This window comes from Rhinatrema bivittatum, chromosome 9 (genome assembly GCF_901001135.1).
Source record: "Rhinatrema bivittatum chromosome 9, aRhiBiv1.1, whole genome shotgun sequence".
NCBI classification, from domain to species: Eukaryota; Metazoa; Chordata; class Amphibia; order Gymnophiona; family Rhinatrematidae; genus Rhinatrema; species Rhinatrema bivittatum.
In genome coordinates, this window is record NC_042623.1 from 30,525,413 (window position 1) to 30,541,978 (window position 16,566).

The 16,566-nt window shown below is 44.4% G+C and overlaps 1 protein-coding gene across 1 annotated transcript; it reads left to right on the forward strand.

Annotated features, from left to right (window-relative positions):
* Positions 1–531: 531 nt before the first annotated feature.
* Positions 532–8,222, forward strand: LOC115099362 (leptin-like). Its single transcript, XM_029616953.1, has 2 exons — positions 532–701; positions 7,081–8,222. The coding sequence occupies exons 1-2, from the start codon at positions 552–554 to the stop codon at positions 7,435–7,437; spliced, it is 507 nt and encodes a 168-aa protein (XP_029472813.1). The 5' UTR covers positions 532–551; the 3' UTR covers positions 7,438–8,222.
* Positions 8,223–16,566: the final 8,344 nt, after the last annotated feature.

Here is a 16,566-nt window from a genome sequence, read left to right on the forward strand (position 1 = left end):
CTGAAAACCAAGCTTAGGAGGTTTTTAGGGGGTTTTTTGGCTTTCAAGGACCAGAGTTGGCCACCCCTGCCCTACTGCAAATACAAGAGCACAGTTTTCCCCATACAGAGCAGAGGAGACAATAATTGTTTCAAAGGAGACAGCACTTTCAATTCAACACTAAACACTTTCCAAACATGATTTTTTCCAAATGTGTTTCTGCGAATCATGTACTTTTAAAAAGTTTTAGGTTTGTAGATAAGCCGTTCACTATCTGTTTCACAGGACCTGCCTTTTTGCATTATCTACCAATTGATCAATTTATTTGTATGGAATCTTCGCCATGTTGTATGATTACGGCAAACTGAATGCATCTGAACAAAAGCAAATGTTCAGTAGCTCTTCCTTTGAAGGGAATATTCTCTTGTGTTATGGAGACAGAACAACTTGGGGTGTGATCTGTGACCTGGAAGGATACTTGTTACATGGCTGATAAATAAAGATGCCACATATTAAACTGTATTCTCTCCCTGTCTTGCTCGTTAAAGGTGTTGCTGAACTAGCTTTGGAAAATGTGGTATGCTGGACTTTCACTCTGTGCTTTGCTGCACATGTGGCTGCCCGTGTGCTACGCTGCACCTCTTACAATAGAACAAATCAAGGCAGACACCAAGGCCTTATCCAGAACAATCCTCGCCAGAATTCAGCAGCATCCAGTCCAGGTAGGACACGGAGGGGAGTGTGAGGTGCAGGCACTGGGTGTGATACTGGAACCTGAAGGGCTGGCACCAGGTGTAGATGCCAGGTAATGAGTGGGGACCTAGGGTGCTTGACATCAAGAGATGAGCAGCAGCCCAGGATGCTGACAGCAACTGATGAACTGGAACATGAAGTATAATCATAAATAAATGTCAGTGTTCCTATAATATATATTCAGGAGAACCTAAAAAAAAAGTTGTGCTTATAAATGTAACTCCTGACAGGAATCCCAATGCCACAAAACTTACCAGAGAAGTAAGTGAGATTTATATAAGCTTATACAAAGATAGTTCCATAGCTAATTACCACAAATAAATACTACCCTTAAACATCCATGTGTTTTAAGAACATCACTTAATTTAGGATTTTATTCTGGGTCTGACCAGTTGATTAATTAAGGATTTTATTCTAAGTCTGACCAGTTGGCTATTCTTTTGTACATATATTATTTTTGTTATCTTTGGATAACAGGGAAGGCAATTTCCAGAAGCTATTTAACCAGGTAAACGGATACTTTGAAAATTATCCAGCCTCCCACATTCAGCAGAGGCACTCCCGAGGATGGGGATAGGCTGGGGATTGCTACGACATGCGTAATTTTATCTGTCCTAAACTTACGTGCGCTGCTTTAGTTGGAAAAAGTGCCCACAGAAAAAGGAGGATGGGGGTTTTTTGGTTTTTTTTTTTTAATTAGGCAAGTTTCAACGCAACATCCACGGGCAAAGAAGTACCTGCGGACATTGCAACAACACAGGCAGTGTGAAGATTGCTCTCATACATGCTTTATAATATATAATGACAAGAGCCCGATAGCCCCTACCGTACATGACCTTCAGTGACCCAATGCAGATGACGCTCAATGAAAGCAGCCTTATACTCGGGAAGGTGGTGCGCGCAGCACGGGACGGGCAGTACAGAAGACAGTCGCTATTGTGGCAAGCGCCACAAATATAGCACCCTTCCCCCACCCCACCTGTCCCAGGACCCAGAGCTGCCCAAGCATGCCATCTGGAGAGGAGGTTGCCCAAAATGGAGGGCAAAGATAACCTTCATTTCTACGGTGCTTATTCGGTATTTCCGCCTGTCTTTAGCCCTCAAGGAAAATTGTTTGCTTGTTTTGTTTGTTTATTAAAATTTCTTAATCGCTTTGTGCATAAGCTCTAAGCAATTTACATAATAACATATTTCCATAATAACATATTTGTGCATAGTTCCAAGCACAATCGATAAAATCAATGTAACCTCGCTGATCTTACACTAATATAATTATAGGAAGCATTTGGTGACCTTGTACATTCAGAACTAAATTTCAATTGCAAAAAAAATAAATAAATCAGGAATTATAAATGACTATTACTGATTTTATACTAATACCTAAAACTTTCAGTCATCTTATAAGAATAATGCATAGTGCACTTCAGGGAACTTCCACTGGCTCTTATATGTAAGCTATTATAAAGCAATTCAACCCTAGAAAAGTGCTGTAATCTAGAAATGCAATGCTTATATGTTATTAGATTTGTAAGTAATGTTAATCAGTACAGTAACATAAGATCTCAATGCCAGATGTATGCTTCAACAAGCAGTATGCCCTGTCATAGACTACATGAGAAAGTTAATTCAGGTAGAGGACGGGCCACCATCTTCAGGCTACAAGGGCCTGGTTGAACAAGGGCAGTTGGCATTTTTGGGCAAACACAAAATGGGGCAATCAGAATCTTCAGCCTTTAATAAGTGAGAACTTCCCGAAAGGCAGCCGAACCCTAATGGAAGTCTATGTAACCTGCCAAGAATGGGGTGCTGGGGTCTAGGGATCAGAGTGCCAGAGGCACGTGGGCATATGGAGGGCACTGCCCCAACTCATCTTACCTGTACCTAAGTAATCACACAAGGCAACAGGCAGGTGACACAATCCCTTTATATTAGATGGACTTACTACATTTGTGAATTATTCTCCTACCATATGGTGACACTGATCTAATGAATGAAGTATAGCTGGTCACAAATGTAGCAAGTCCAGCCAATAGAAATGGACCACCTGCAACCTGTCTGCTGACTTTTATGTTTGCAATAGACATTTTTGAATTAGCAGAAATTAGGTTCCTAGAGGTGTGTTACTGGGTGTTTATATTATTTGAGATTTTACTTGATAGAAGCTGGCTCAGGGATTTCTTCAAGTCACCTTCTTATAGGATTACCACCAGATGCTCTGGATCATCAAGAACAGGCGAAACAGTCTTGGTTTGATCCTATTGCATTTATGGTAGTAATTCTCAACCCAGTCCTGGCAATCCCTCTGGCTAGTGTGGGTTTTCAGGACTTCCCCAATGAATAGGCCTCTGTGTGATATATTCACATTCACTAAGTATGTCAGCTTGATGTATTCAAATATATGTCATGCACATTCATAGGGGATATCCTGAAAAACAGACCAGCTAGAGAGCTTTGATTGAGACCCATTGATGTAGGGAACTTGCAGGTGTACAAGCGCACAGACGCAATGGGGCAAATGAAAGGAGCGGCTCAGGGTGTCTCTCTGCTGACCTGGAAGTTGCCAGGTAACCCTATCTCCTTGGGATAATAAAAGACTTTGTTCCCTGGGCGGTGACCAGGTTATCTGCCTCCTCTGAAATCACTGCTAGCAAATAGTATCTGAAGTGAAGTCGGAGCTCGGGACTAAACTAACTATACAGCTCCATCACAAAATGTCATGGGGAAACTAGGAATGTGTCTTGCCCTGGCTAGAGCCAGCCAAGTGCCAGCGCGCGACCACAGCCAACGTGTTATGAAAGGGCTCTGCGACACAACGCGTCACCGCTGCGTGCCATCGGTGCATTCCATCCGGCCGCGTGAGTCACCCTCTCGGGTTTGCATTTATAAGGTTAGGAATGCCTCCGGCGTGCCGGCAATGCCATTGGTCGAGCCGGCTGGCGCGTGCTTTCTCATTCTAAACAGAGCTCGCCCTGACGCACGTGAAGGCTCCGCTTTCACTTTCTCCACCCAAGGCGTCGGGAGACTTGAACCGAGCCGGGAGCCGTCGGCGCTCGTGGGATAAGGGTCGGAAACTGGTTTTTCCGCGGCGTTTTGCAGGGCACGTTGGACGAGGGCGCTGCTGCTCGGGAGTGGGGGGGGGGGGGGGGTGTCATTCCCTTGTCGCCTGCGGGGCAGAGGGAAAATATCACGCACTGTAGCTGAGGTTGGAATAATGCTAAAAAAAAAAAAAATCGTGTTTAATATTCATATGCAGGACGGTACTTAGAGGTGCCAAGCAATGCTTTTTTGCTCCGTCCCCCGAATCCATGACTTCACCAATTATTATTACTCCCTTTAGAGCACAGTAAAGTGAGTCTCCAGACAAATCCTTTTAAACCATTAATATTTTAATTTGCCCAGCAACACTTTACCTCTCTGGGCTCAGGGTCTCCAAATTGGGGTTGTTTTGCCTATACCGTGACAGATTCGTAAGCCAGGGTATGTTGGGTACAATCTCGGTCCTTTAAATTGCTGCTGACGCTCTTCCTAACACCCGCATTGTGCAAAATAAAAGCGAGAGCTTCGTACAGTGCAATCTGTACAGGAAAGGAACTAAGATCAAGCCAGCAGAGCCGAGGCAGTTAGTTGGGGCTTTTTCTGTGTCTGCTTACATCTCGTGATACTTGACGATCTTCTGCGGTACAGAAGGGTCGCAGGAGGCTGAAACATCTGTCAGGAAAGCTGCCCTCCTGTTCTTCTGCTTGCTTTTCTGGCCTTTCTGCACGGGCGACCTTTTGACCTTCCGTGTTCCCAAATATGAAGGTTGAAAACTGGAAAGCAATTCAGAGTCCTTGGTGTCAAGGTGACCAAGGTGACCAGATAGAACTACGGTCATAACGGACAGGGTGAATCAGGCCTGGCTTTAACCCCACTGCATCTGTGGACTTCCAAGCCTGCTTCTCTTAAGAGACATCGTAAATATAAATGCATAGATGCAATTAGGGATTTAAAGGAGAAAAAAGCCAGGACTGGCTCAACCTGTCTTCTCTTATTTTTCTTATTCCTGTTCTCATTCAGGCCAATACAGAACGGTGCGCTCGGTTAGCCTCCGTTTGGATGCGCGTTTTTGACTCGCTATTACCCCTTATAAGCAGGCCGATTCAGTAAAGTCCGCGGGAGAGCGGACGAACGCCCGCTTTCCCAGCGCGCGCACAGGCCACTCGCCTGTGCACGCGATTCTCTATTTAAATGAGGCCCGGCGGTAGAAATGGGCAAAAGGAGGCGCTAGGGACTCTAGCGCGTCCCTAGCGCCTCCTTTTAGCCCGGAGCGGCAGCTGTCAGCGGGTTTGACAGCCGAAGCTCAATTTTGCTGGCATCGGTTCTCGAGCCCGCTGACAGCCACGGGCTCGGAAACCGGACGCCGGCAAAATTAAGCGTCCGGTTTTCAACCCGACAGCCATCGGCCCATTTAAAAATTGTTTTTTCTTTTATTTTTTTTTACTTTTTTTACCCTTCGGGACCTCCAACTTAATATCGCCATGATATTAAGTCGGAGGGTGCACAGAAAAGCAGTTTTTACTGCTTTTCTGTGCACTTTCCTGGTGCCGGCAGAAACTAGCACCTACCTTTGAGTAGGCGCTAATTTCTTAAAGTAAAATGTGCGGCTTGGCTGCACATTTTACTTTCTGTATCGCGCGGGAATACCTAATAGGTATTCATGCATGTTGAGGGCGCTATTAGGTTCCGCGGGTTGGACGCGCGTTTTCTGCCCCTTACTGAATAAGGGGTAAGGGAAAACGCACGTCCAAGGACTGTACTGTATCAGCCTGATAGTAAGGGGTAATAGCGCGTGGAAAACGCGTGACCAACTCTCCCCCCCCCCCCCCCCCCCCGAAACTAATAGCACTCATCACATGCAAATGCATGTGATGAGCGCTATTAGGTATTCACTCGCAATACAGAAAGAAAAATGTGCTTTTCTGTATACCCTCCAACTTAATATCAAAGCGATTTTAAGTCAGAGGCTCCAAAAATAAAAAAAAATAAAAATCTTTAAAAAAAAACAATCTGCCCGCAGGTTGGAAAACGGATGCTCGATTTTGCCAGTGTCCGTTTTCCGAATCCATGGCTGTCTGCGGGTTTGACAACCGATGCCGGTAAAATTAAGCGACGGCTGTCAGACCCTCTGACAGCCGCTGCTTCCGCCAATAAGGAGGCGCTTATTAGTGCGGGCCCTAATTTAAATAGTGAATTGCGCGCCCAGGAAAGGTGCCTGGGCGTGCGTTGGGAGAGCGGGTGCACTTTACTGTATGGGCCTGATTGTGAGCAGGGATCCAGTTGTGGAAGTGCAGGTGGGATATGGGCAGTTACGTATGCATTTACACTTTGGAAGAAAAGCCTTTGGGAACATTACTCTATGGCACTCGCAGTAATGCACCTTCCCCTTTAATCCTAAATTTCAGCATGTGAAGACGTTTGATTAGAGGCAAAGAGAGCAGTTTTCATGCAAACCTTTCGAGTCTTCAAGCACTGCAGCAGCCATGGGGTGTGATTGTTACCAGGCTAAAGAAAAGACCTAAGGTGGTTATAGGGCCTTCTCGGTGCGAAAGCAGAGTGAGTGCCATGCTCTGGTCTGACCACTAGGTGATGTCACAGAGCAACAGAGGGAGAAAGTTTGAACGGGCTTTTCCCCATGCAACATGGCGAAGAAAGACCTGAGATTACAGCCCTGGCTAGAGACAGTCAAGAGTGCTACAAGAGCTTTTGGCTTCCTCCCAGGGTCTTCTCCCTTTGCTCCCTGCCTTCATTCATCAGGAGCCGAAAATGCTGAACGAGGAGGGGAAAGAAACATGTCTTTAATTTTAATGTTCTAGGGAAAGTCAGGAAGCCAGCAGACAACAAGCCAAGGTTAGCACAGACTCCAACAAACTCCTCACCTAATAAACCTCTTTGGTGCTGTGGGTGTGCTCACACCCCACTCCCCATTCCAGGGAAGTAGCCCATGGCCAAGATGCATTTCTGAAGTGTCAGAATGGAGGCTCCCTCTATCCCACATTTAAAATTCACTTTCAAGTGACTTTTCAAGCTTGATGCAGTCTTCTTCTCATGCCCTTGTTTCCTGTCAGTGCTGGCACCGAAAATGGTCCATGGTTTTGAAGCTGTAGGCAGTGACAAGGTGTGCAGCAAAATTTGAAAATTCATAGACATGCAACTGGGCCATGAGGTGAACACTTCTATTATAGCCCCCAGTTTAATGCAATTAAACGATTTGAATTAAAATAGACGTTTTAGTTTATTGGCTCATAGCTATGTAATAGTTGTTCATTACCAAGGAAAACTAACTTTTCTCTTCTTATGTTAACCTTGCAGCTCCTCTCAGTGTATTCAAGAGTGGAGGGATTGGACTTCATCCCAGGGAATGAACCCCTGGACAACTTAAATTCCATGGATAACAGCTTAATTATCTTCGATCTGATCTTTGCTACCTTATCTGGTGAAGAAGTGGCGCAGATACGGAATGACCTTGTAAACCTCCGAGACCTTATACAATACTTGGGTGGCATGCTCGGTTGCCAAATCGAAAACTCACTCAGCAAGGACATTCAAGGGAGGCTGGCAAAGGAATATGCAAAATCTCCGTACACGATTGAAATGATGGCCTTCGATAGGCTTCAGCAATCCCTCAACAGCATCTTGGACCATCTAGACCATATAACTGTCTGCTGAGGAGAGCGCGGCGAGATCTATAGAGCAGGACGCGCTGAAGAATTGGCCCTTGGATTAGGCAGCGTTCTATATTATTTATGATTGTTTGTTTTCTATTGGTTATTTATTATAAGGTTCTGTCCATAGCATTCATTCGTTGCAGCCTTTGCTTACTTGTGGACAACTTTATGATGATATCTGGCCACTTCAGGCTACAAAATTTGAGACACAAAGCCTAGTTATTGGTGAGGCTTAGGGTCCATCCTGTGACGCTCTGGTAGCATAATAAAGTTAATTTCCTGAGCATCCCCCACCACTGCTGGCAGGAGAAATAGGTCTACAGCCTCCAAAGGTTTTGTACAAGAAGCAAAGGGTCTAGTAATGGATGCATGAATCACGGTACAGCTTTGGGCACTGGTTGCCAGAAGCTGCAATCTGATTGACAGCAAAAAATTATTTTTTTTTGTAATGATACAGCCGTGGCAAAATAATGCTGCGGCGAAAAAGATCAGGCTCTAGTTTACAAGGTTAGCAAACCAAATGCTCAAGCAATCGATAGAAATATAGAAGATTATGGCAGGTGAGACTCATAAGGCCCATTTAGTTTGCCCAATTTACTTCCTGTTGCAATAACATAGACCTCCCTTCATCCTTGGCTTTGCCTTTACTTCTTCACAACTAATGATCCTCTGTGCTTATCTCCGGCTCTCTCGAATTCTCTCATCGTTTTAGCCTCCACAATTTTTTTGCTGGAAGGCCATTCCACGTATGCACCAGACGATGCCAGGATCTCTGGATCATTTTATCCCGTCCTTGTTTGTATATTCCCACCCTACAGCATTCTGGAATTCGTAGTCTTTATTTTCCCATCGAGACAATGACACTGCAGCTAAAGACAACTCTTCAGCCTGGAGGAAACATTCCCAAGGTACATCCTATATTATGAAAGCTTTCTTTCTGAAAATTACTTATGGTCCTGCCTCCTTCCTCAATGTATATCATCAGAGCTAGCACTAAATAGCTGTAGTGTTACCCTTTAGCCCAAGTCAACCTTTCTGCAATAATCCAGTCCTGGTTCTCTTAAGGTTGAATAACGAAGCAAATATTTGCACAGCTGGTAACATTACACATGTAGCTTTTCTGTACTGGTTTTCAGCACAGAGGCAGAAGCACTAGAGTAGTGACTCCATTTCTGTATTCTGGACCTCATACAGCATCTAAACTCTAAAAGCAGGCAGAAGTTGGATTAAAATAACACTTTGGTCAGGCTGAAATCAATGGGAATTTTTTTTTTCAAAAATATTACTAACCCTTTAGCTGCTGTTTGGATGAAAGTGTTGACTCCTTTCTTTCCAGTGACAGAAGCACTATTTTAATCTTACTCCTAGCTAATTTGTCAGCCATTTTGGGATACTTGTATCCTGCTCCCATCTAGTTTGGCAGCCATTTTGAGAGCTGTCTTGAGTGGAACAGCAGCAGGGTCAGTCCACAGCTGCTCTAGTCTCTGTGGCATTCATAGGCACAGATAGGGTTGTCACCTCCACTCTGGTCAACCCAAATAGGCTGATCCAGTCCTAGTTTTTGCCCCTTTGCATGAATGAAAATATAGTCTTACACCTCCAGGCATGCAATGGGGCAAAACCAGGACTGGATCAGCCTGCTTGGTCTGATCTTGGATGAGATGCTCAGATAAGCCATGATGCCATCAGTTTGTTCCTTTATGGGGTAACTAAAGCACCTTCCCCTTTAAGCCCCATTCTCCGGTTTTCAAAATGTAGACATGGTTTTAAAACCAGACGAGGGGTTCAGTTTACAGAAATATATTCTGAAATAACACTCCATTTACCAATTGGTCCATACCTAAGTCCTTATATAAAAGGGAGGCTTGTTCAACTCTGCCCCATTCCTGTCTCCCCAATGCCTTCTGTGAGATCCTGATGGGAAGAGCCCTGGTGCTCTAATGCGTTCTTCCTTTCTTCCTCCATTGTCTGTAAGCAGAAACAATCCAAAGGTCCATCTGAGGGAGTGCAGGTCACATGGTCTGGCAGGTCATGTGGTCTGGCCAGAGACTAAGTGCAACCCCTGAGCTATGCAGAATCTGCTGGGAAAATACCACAGTCCGTGAGCTTGAAATTGCACTGTTGCCTTTTCTTCTAGCTCTTTTGTTTGTAGGTATTTATTTATTTATTCTCTTATCTATTTTAAATTAAAATTGTTAGTTTACAGTAGATCTGGTCTCTGACTTTTTTGTTTTTGTGATGAATTGTGTGTTTTCCCATGGCAGAAGGGGGAAGGAATTCAGCTTCGTCACACGAGAGTAACCAACCCCTAACGGGGCAGCTGATTACCAGGAACGGTTTTACTAAGATCAGGGCATTTCATGAGGGGCTTACACTGCATGCTACCTACTTACCTTTTGCTCATTGACAGGTGTCTTTGCGAAAGAGTTCCGTGCATAAATGTATCTTACTCTCGTAGAAAATGTCAAAAGCCATTTACACACGCATAAAGTGCACTTACACGGGTAAACGCTAGGGACCATTCAATGGCGTAGCTTGTAGCAATTTTCAAAAGCCCGCTCACACGGATAAAGTGCATTTACCCATGTAAATGCTTTTGAAAATCAGGCCCAAAGAGAACAGTATGGTCTCAGAGGAGAAAATTAAGAGAAGAGCCGACATCCTGTGTACACCTCAAGAGCAGAATACTCTCAGCTGAGGATCCCAGACTGCTTATCCTATCCGCTCCTCCACAGTGCTGCAGGGATGGGATCTACACACACACGCTCTTGCTTCTTTCAGCACTGCAGGCCCTGTCTTATTTTTTTGTAATTGAAATTTTATTAATCAGCTCACTAAAAGATACAGAACAACGATACTTATCTTTAAGAATACAGCTACCAGAAACTCTAAACTACAGATGGCCAAATTTAAACTGCTACTTTGAGTGTTATTTCCAGATAGGTCAACTAGGCATGAGGGATAAGTTATACAGTGCCAGAATGAAGTGCAAAAAACGACCCATTTGCAAGCAAAATGAAAAATCTTCTCTCTAGATCCAGGACTGTTGACCATTCATGACTCCTCTGGGGCTGAAACAAAAGGGGGTTTTTTTTTTTCTTCAATAAAGGATCTAAGCGTTATGTGCATAAAGCCACATACGTTTTGTTGCATACAGAATTTATCCAGTCAAAGAAGAGGCATCAATGGAAGCGTTCCAAAGCTGGGGGCTAAATTATTAACTGGCGCGCGCTTACATTGAGTGCTCTCTTGCTAAACTTACACACGCAAAACTGGTTAGCATAATAGCTGAGCTAATTTTACCCAGATAAAGTTATGCATGTAACTTTTACCTGAGCATAGTCAGCAGGACACTTGTGCAGGTAAGTCCTGCTGAATAGCCAGGACAGGTGATGTGTCTAATGTCCCCCAGATAAATTTGCCACTTGCTGTGGCTCTGAATATTGACCTCTGAATGTGTCCGTGTGCTTTGCACGAGGAACTGGAGAACTTGTGGGGGGGAAAGTGCAGCCTACACCGATGCAATGGGCTCCACTTTACCCAGAAGGGAACCCAGTTGCTGGTGCTAACAATAAAAAAGGGGACAGAGCAGTTTTTAAACCAGATCACAGGGGAAAGCCGACAGCCTCTGAGGAGCCCATGGTTCAGAATAAGGTATCTGCAGGGAAAATGGAATCCCTTGAGCCATCAACCAACTCTTATTTGTTTCATCTCTTTCCATTGAAGCCTAAGCATGTGTAATGCCACCCCGGGTGCATTGCCATGAAGCCCTGGGTGCTCCCTTGCTTCAGACGGGCAGTGAAGCTTAGTAAGTAGGGGGAGGCGCCTTTCCGCACAGCCCCTCCCTTTGAAGCTGCTGAAAATGTTTATCCTCTAATAGAGGATGTAAAAGCAGCTCTGGGGAAGTACAGTTGAGTTTGGAAGACTTCGGGGGGCGGCAACGCACACATCTTATAAAATCGCTGTGTCCATGTGCGTGTGCCGGGAACCATGCACAAATCGATGCATGAGCGCGCCTTTGAAAATCTACCCCTTGGTGTTTCCCTAAATTTTAAGAACTCTTTCTCTAGATGAATGTTGAGAGGTAAGGAGTTCCAAAGTCAAGGGGATAAATAAGAAAAGAAAATAGCTCTAGAACTTTTAAAACAAATGTTTTGAATGGAAGGCAGCACTAGACGATCTTGTTGTGAAGACCTAGCAGATGAGAAGGAAGATTAGGAGAAATAAGAGGCAAGATAAGATGGAGGCATCCAATTTTAAATTGTATATGGAGGGACACTGAATAATCAACCAAAAGGTGTAACTTGATCATATTTAGATTTATAAAAAATGACCTTTTCAGCTGTGTTCTGTGTCAATTGAAGTTGTTTAAGTTGGGTTGTTGATAGACCACGTAATAAAGCATAACAATGGTCCAGTCTAGACAGCACAAGGGAATGAGTTAAAATTTTAAGATCAGAACCATCCAAAAAAGCCCGAAGATGGCATTTCGATTTGAGGAAAAAATAAACATTCTTCTGCATATTGGAAATATGTTCAGAAAAATTGAGCTGTCTGTCAAAAGTAATACCTAATGTAGTGACTGTATTCTTTGACCAGAATGGCACAGCCTGCCATGATAGGAACTGGGAGAACAGTAGAAAGAGAAGTACGAGTAAACCAAATGGCTTTGGATTTTAACGGATTAACCTTGAGTTTAGAAGAACATAACCAGTAGATACTTTTGAAAGACAGTTATTAAAATCAGACAAAGTGTTAGTGGATGTTTGTTTAAAGCTAGCAAGAATCTGAATATCAACAGCATAGAAACACCCAGAGAAGCCTAAACTCTGAATTAAAGTGGCAAGAGGGGAAAGATACAGATTGAAAAGTACAGGAGAAAGGATGAAATCTTGGGACACTCCACTAAGAAGTGGAAGAGAGGTGGAAAGCTTTGAGTTCCAACTAACACTATAAGTGTGTTGTTCTAAGAAAGATTTGAACCATTGTAGTGAATTTTCTCTAATACCAAAATCAAACAGTCGATTGAGTGGAAGCTGATGGCAACAACTAACATGGACCTTGACTTTTACGGTCTGGGGTACTGTCACACAGACAAAAGGGAAAAAGCATAGGACAGCTTCTATGGCCAAGTCCCAAAGCAAAGAACATTAAGCAGCATTATCTGAATTATCAAGAAGACATAAGCGAAAAAGCACAAGACGGCTTCTATGGCCAAGTCCCAAAGCAATGAATGTCAAGCTGCATTGTCTAAAATATCAAGAAGGCTCATCACCCAGTAATAATGTTCTTAGTAGTAATTTGTTATGGGTTTGACTGTTTCTTGGTTTTGATTGTAAATATTACTATCCTTATCATAAGGCTTGCGGGTAACTGCATGGAGCGACAGTTACTACCCTTAAGAGAAACATGGGGGTATTCTGCACGGAGTGGCAGATACTACCAAAAGAAGCTTGCTGGGCAGACTGGATGGTCCATCTGGTCCTTTATTGCCATCATCACTATGCTACTATATATGTTAAATCAGGGATTTTGAAAACTAATGGCCAAATTCTGGGCAGCTCTGAAGTCATGGTTGGGTTGGGTAAATGATATGCAGCAAGCATCTAGCTGACTATGCTAACAGCTGGCTAGAAGCAAGCTGATTTTCAACCACAACATACATGGCTAAATTACAGCTGATAATCTATTTAAATCTAACTGGCTATAAAATAACCAGCTGGCTTGCCATTCTGTGACTTAATGAGAATCACCCCCTAAACGAAGATATAGACATAATATGCATCTTAGATACATGGTGGAAGGAGGATAACTAATAAGAGACTGTAATACCGGGGTTCAGATTGTATCAAAAAAGCAGGATAGATTGAATTGGTGGGGGAGGGGTGGCGGGATAGCACTATATCTTAAGGATGGCACAGCATCAAGTAGGATTGAAACCTCTAACCTATCATTAAAATCTGTCACTCTAAATGAGAACCGGAGGGTAGCCAACGTAATAAAGGGCTCCAGGGGTACCAAGCCCAATGACGGAAACATTTGTTAAGAACCAAATTGCTAGCCCTATGAATAAAGATAGCATAATTGGGAGGAGTCCACACTAGAATTTAGCAATGGAAAGTCATGCCTGACTATTGTATTAGAATTGTTTAACAGTGTGGCTAAAGGGCAAGCCAAATTGATGCAGCACATCTGGATCTTTAACCAGTGAAGGAAGTGCGCTTGCAGCAGACCAGGATGTGTGGCTTACTGTGAATCTTGGGAAATTCTTTGCCCCCAGTGCTCCACTTGCAACAAGACAACCGCAGATTTCATAAAAAGGGGTCGAGATGTGGTGGTTCGGAAAGAGACAGAATGGCCAATAAGAGTGGGGAATACGTTATGTTTAGGCTGCGGGGTGGTTCTATTTGTATTGGCGGAGGGGGACCGAGGGGGTTAATATATGTAATTCTATTATGATGTGGTTTTATTTTATTATCTGATGTAAATTGCTTCAAATAGTAGGTAGAAACAATAAATAAATGTAAAGTATTTAATAAAGAGAATTCCAAGCAGATTTTTAAAAAAATCATGGCATAGAATGTTGCGGTTCTGGCTGCGAGCGCCATGACCAAACCCTTACCTCCGTGCTCCTGGACCTATTCCCGCTTCTGGAGGCCTGGTTTTCGGCCAGTTCGGCGGCGGCCCCACAGGGGCCGCACCACCAGGAGACTTCCCATGGATGCCCTGCTGCTAGGCGCGCTCGCGCATCACTTGGGCGCTTTTCTAGGCCGTTTCCCGCCAGTGGTGACTCCGCCCAGTTCCTGACGTCAGATGCCGCGGCCTTGATAAGCCGGCCGCGGACACCCAGTCTTTGCCTTGCAATGGGTTTACCTCCCGGTTCCCTGTTGCGTCGTGCCCCAGAGTGAGCTGCCTTGGTACTTGCTCCGTTCCTGCTTGCCTGCTACAGTACCTGCTTGGTTCCTGCTTACCTGCTACAGTTCCTGCCTGGTTCCAGTACCCGAGTCTTGCTACAGTTCCTGCCTGGTTCCAGTACCCGAGTCCTGCTACAGTACCTGTCTACTGTTCTAGTCTGGTTCCAGTTCTCAGTCCTGATCATCAACCCGCCTAAGTCCCAGCGGCCGGGCCCCTACAGACTCCTCCCGGGGGGGGCTTCGACTTCCAAGGGTGAAGCTGTCTATGTCCCAGGGTGTTGGACTCCTACGGGCTCCTCCCGGGGGAGTACCAGCTTCCAGGGTGAAGAGCATCTACGTCCTGCCTGAACATCTGCCTCCCGGCCTGCCTCATACTAGAGACATTGAACATCTTTCCCAGTCTCCTGCAGGTTAGCCCAAGGGTCCACTAAATTGAGACTCCATAACATAGGAGACAATGTCCTATTGTGGCTTGGTCTAAGGAGGGAAAACAAAGAGTAGGATAACCTGGTCAATTTTCCCAATGGAGTACAAATGTTCCAGAAATCTGCACGGGTATTCCATGTATTACTGCAGGGGAGAGTAAAGAGTGAGGAGATCTATTCTGCAAATAACACAAAGTTAGTAAAAATAGTTCAAACGTGATCAGACTATGGGGAATTGCAGGAAGATCTTGTGAGTTTGGGGGAATGCACATCTAAATAGCAGATTAAATATAATGTGGACAAATTCAAAGTGATGCACATTTGACCTTGGGGTAATTGTTGCCAAGATATTGAAATCCTCAGCCCAATGTGTGGCAGTGGTAAAAAAAAACAAAAAAACATCCAAATAGAAATGTAGCAATTGTTAAAAAAAAAAAAAAAAAAAAGCACTAGAGAATAAACTTGAGGATATATAATGCCTCTGTATAAATGCATGGAGGGTCTTCACTTTGAATATTGTGTGCAATTCTGAGTGCCCTTTTCAAGAAAGACCTAGCAAAACTAGAAAAGTTGCAGAGAAGGATAATAAAAATGATAAAAGGGACAGAACAGCTCCCCTAGGATCAGAGGCTTGGAGAAGAGACAGCTGAGAGGTTGATATGATAGATAGAGGTTGATACAATCACGAGTGGGGGTGGAACAGGTAAATAAGGACAGTACTATTGGGTCACCCAAGGTTACCGGCTGCATGCTGCTCAAGCGACCCCTAGTGGAAATATCTGGGAGTTTTGTTGCTATAAAAGAGCTTGCTCCTGTGTTTGGTGAGGTCACTCCATGGAGGCAGGAAAGCATGCAACATCAGCTCTGCCAGCCCCCAGCTCCCTATAGAGCGATCTGAAGGTTCCAGGGGCGGTAATGCCAACGGTTTCCCTGCGACGCCTCTGCTATGGGCCCAGGCAAATTCTCTGTGCATGAGCACCATGGGGGTTACAGCAGTTCCACTAACGGTGAATTCTCAAAGTTATGAGCAGCATTGTCCGACGCTGGATACATTAATTGCATTGGGCAGTACAGTCATCTACTGAATCGCTGGCAGTTTGGGGGATTTCCTTGACGGTGCTAGACTGCCTGGTGTTTGGAACCTACATCTCCTGTGCCTTGAGCGTGTCAGGAAATAAACGAGAGTACGCGGAGAGCAGGGGGACTGGCGGGGCTTAATTCGAAGGGGGAATGGGCCAGGAACACGGTTCTGGCACTTCTTTTCAGACTTAAAAAGGCAGAGCAGCAGGGGCGTCCTGCTCCAGGCCCTCCCCTCCAGGCAGCCTACAGGGAAGAAGAGAGCAGGGGGTGAGCCCAGAGCAGACCAAGCAGAGAGCAGCCACTCTGCTCCCAAATACAGCAGAGAGGACCGTGTTTCACCGAAGCTTCATCGGGAGGAACAAATCACATGGAAGTTGATTACAGAGTGTAAGAAACGTCGCTTTGAAAATAGAAAGAAGGTAACCATCTTTCTAAGTCCCCGATCAGAGATTGTCTCAAATCTATGGTTACAAATCTTTACATTATTTCTATTTCCAAAGCGACTTTTCTTACACTCTACAATCAACTTCAATGTGATTTGCTCCTCCCGATGAAGCTTCGACGAAACACAGTCCCGTGTCTTAAGACATATTGTTGGTTGTGATTTACCTACGTTTGTTATCTATTAAACCTTTGACACCATAATCAATTGGGTTTTGTTTTTTTTTTTATCATTACATGAACTCTCAGACCATAAAACTACCTGCAACA

Coding starts and splice junctions, on each gene's coding strand:
- LOC115099362 (XM_029616953.1), top strand. CDS start 552: ATGTGGTATGCTGGACTTTCACTCTGTGCTTTGCTGCACATGTGGCTG. Junction 702..7,080: donor TTCAGCAGCATCCAGTCCAG/GTAGGACACGGA, acceptor TTAACCTTGCAG/CTCCTCTCAGTGTATTCAAG.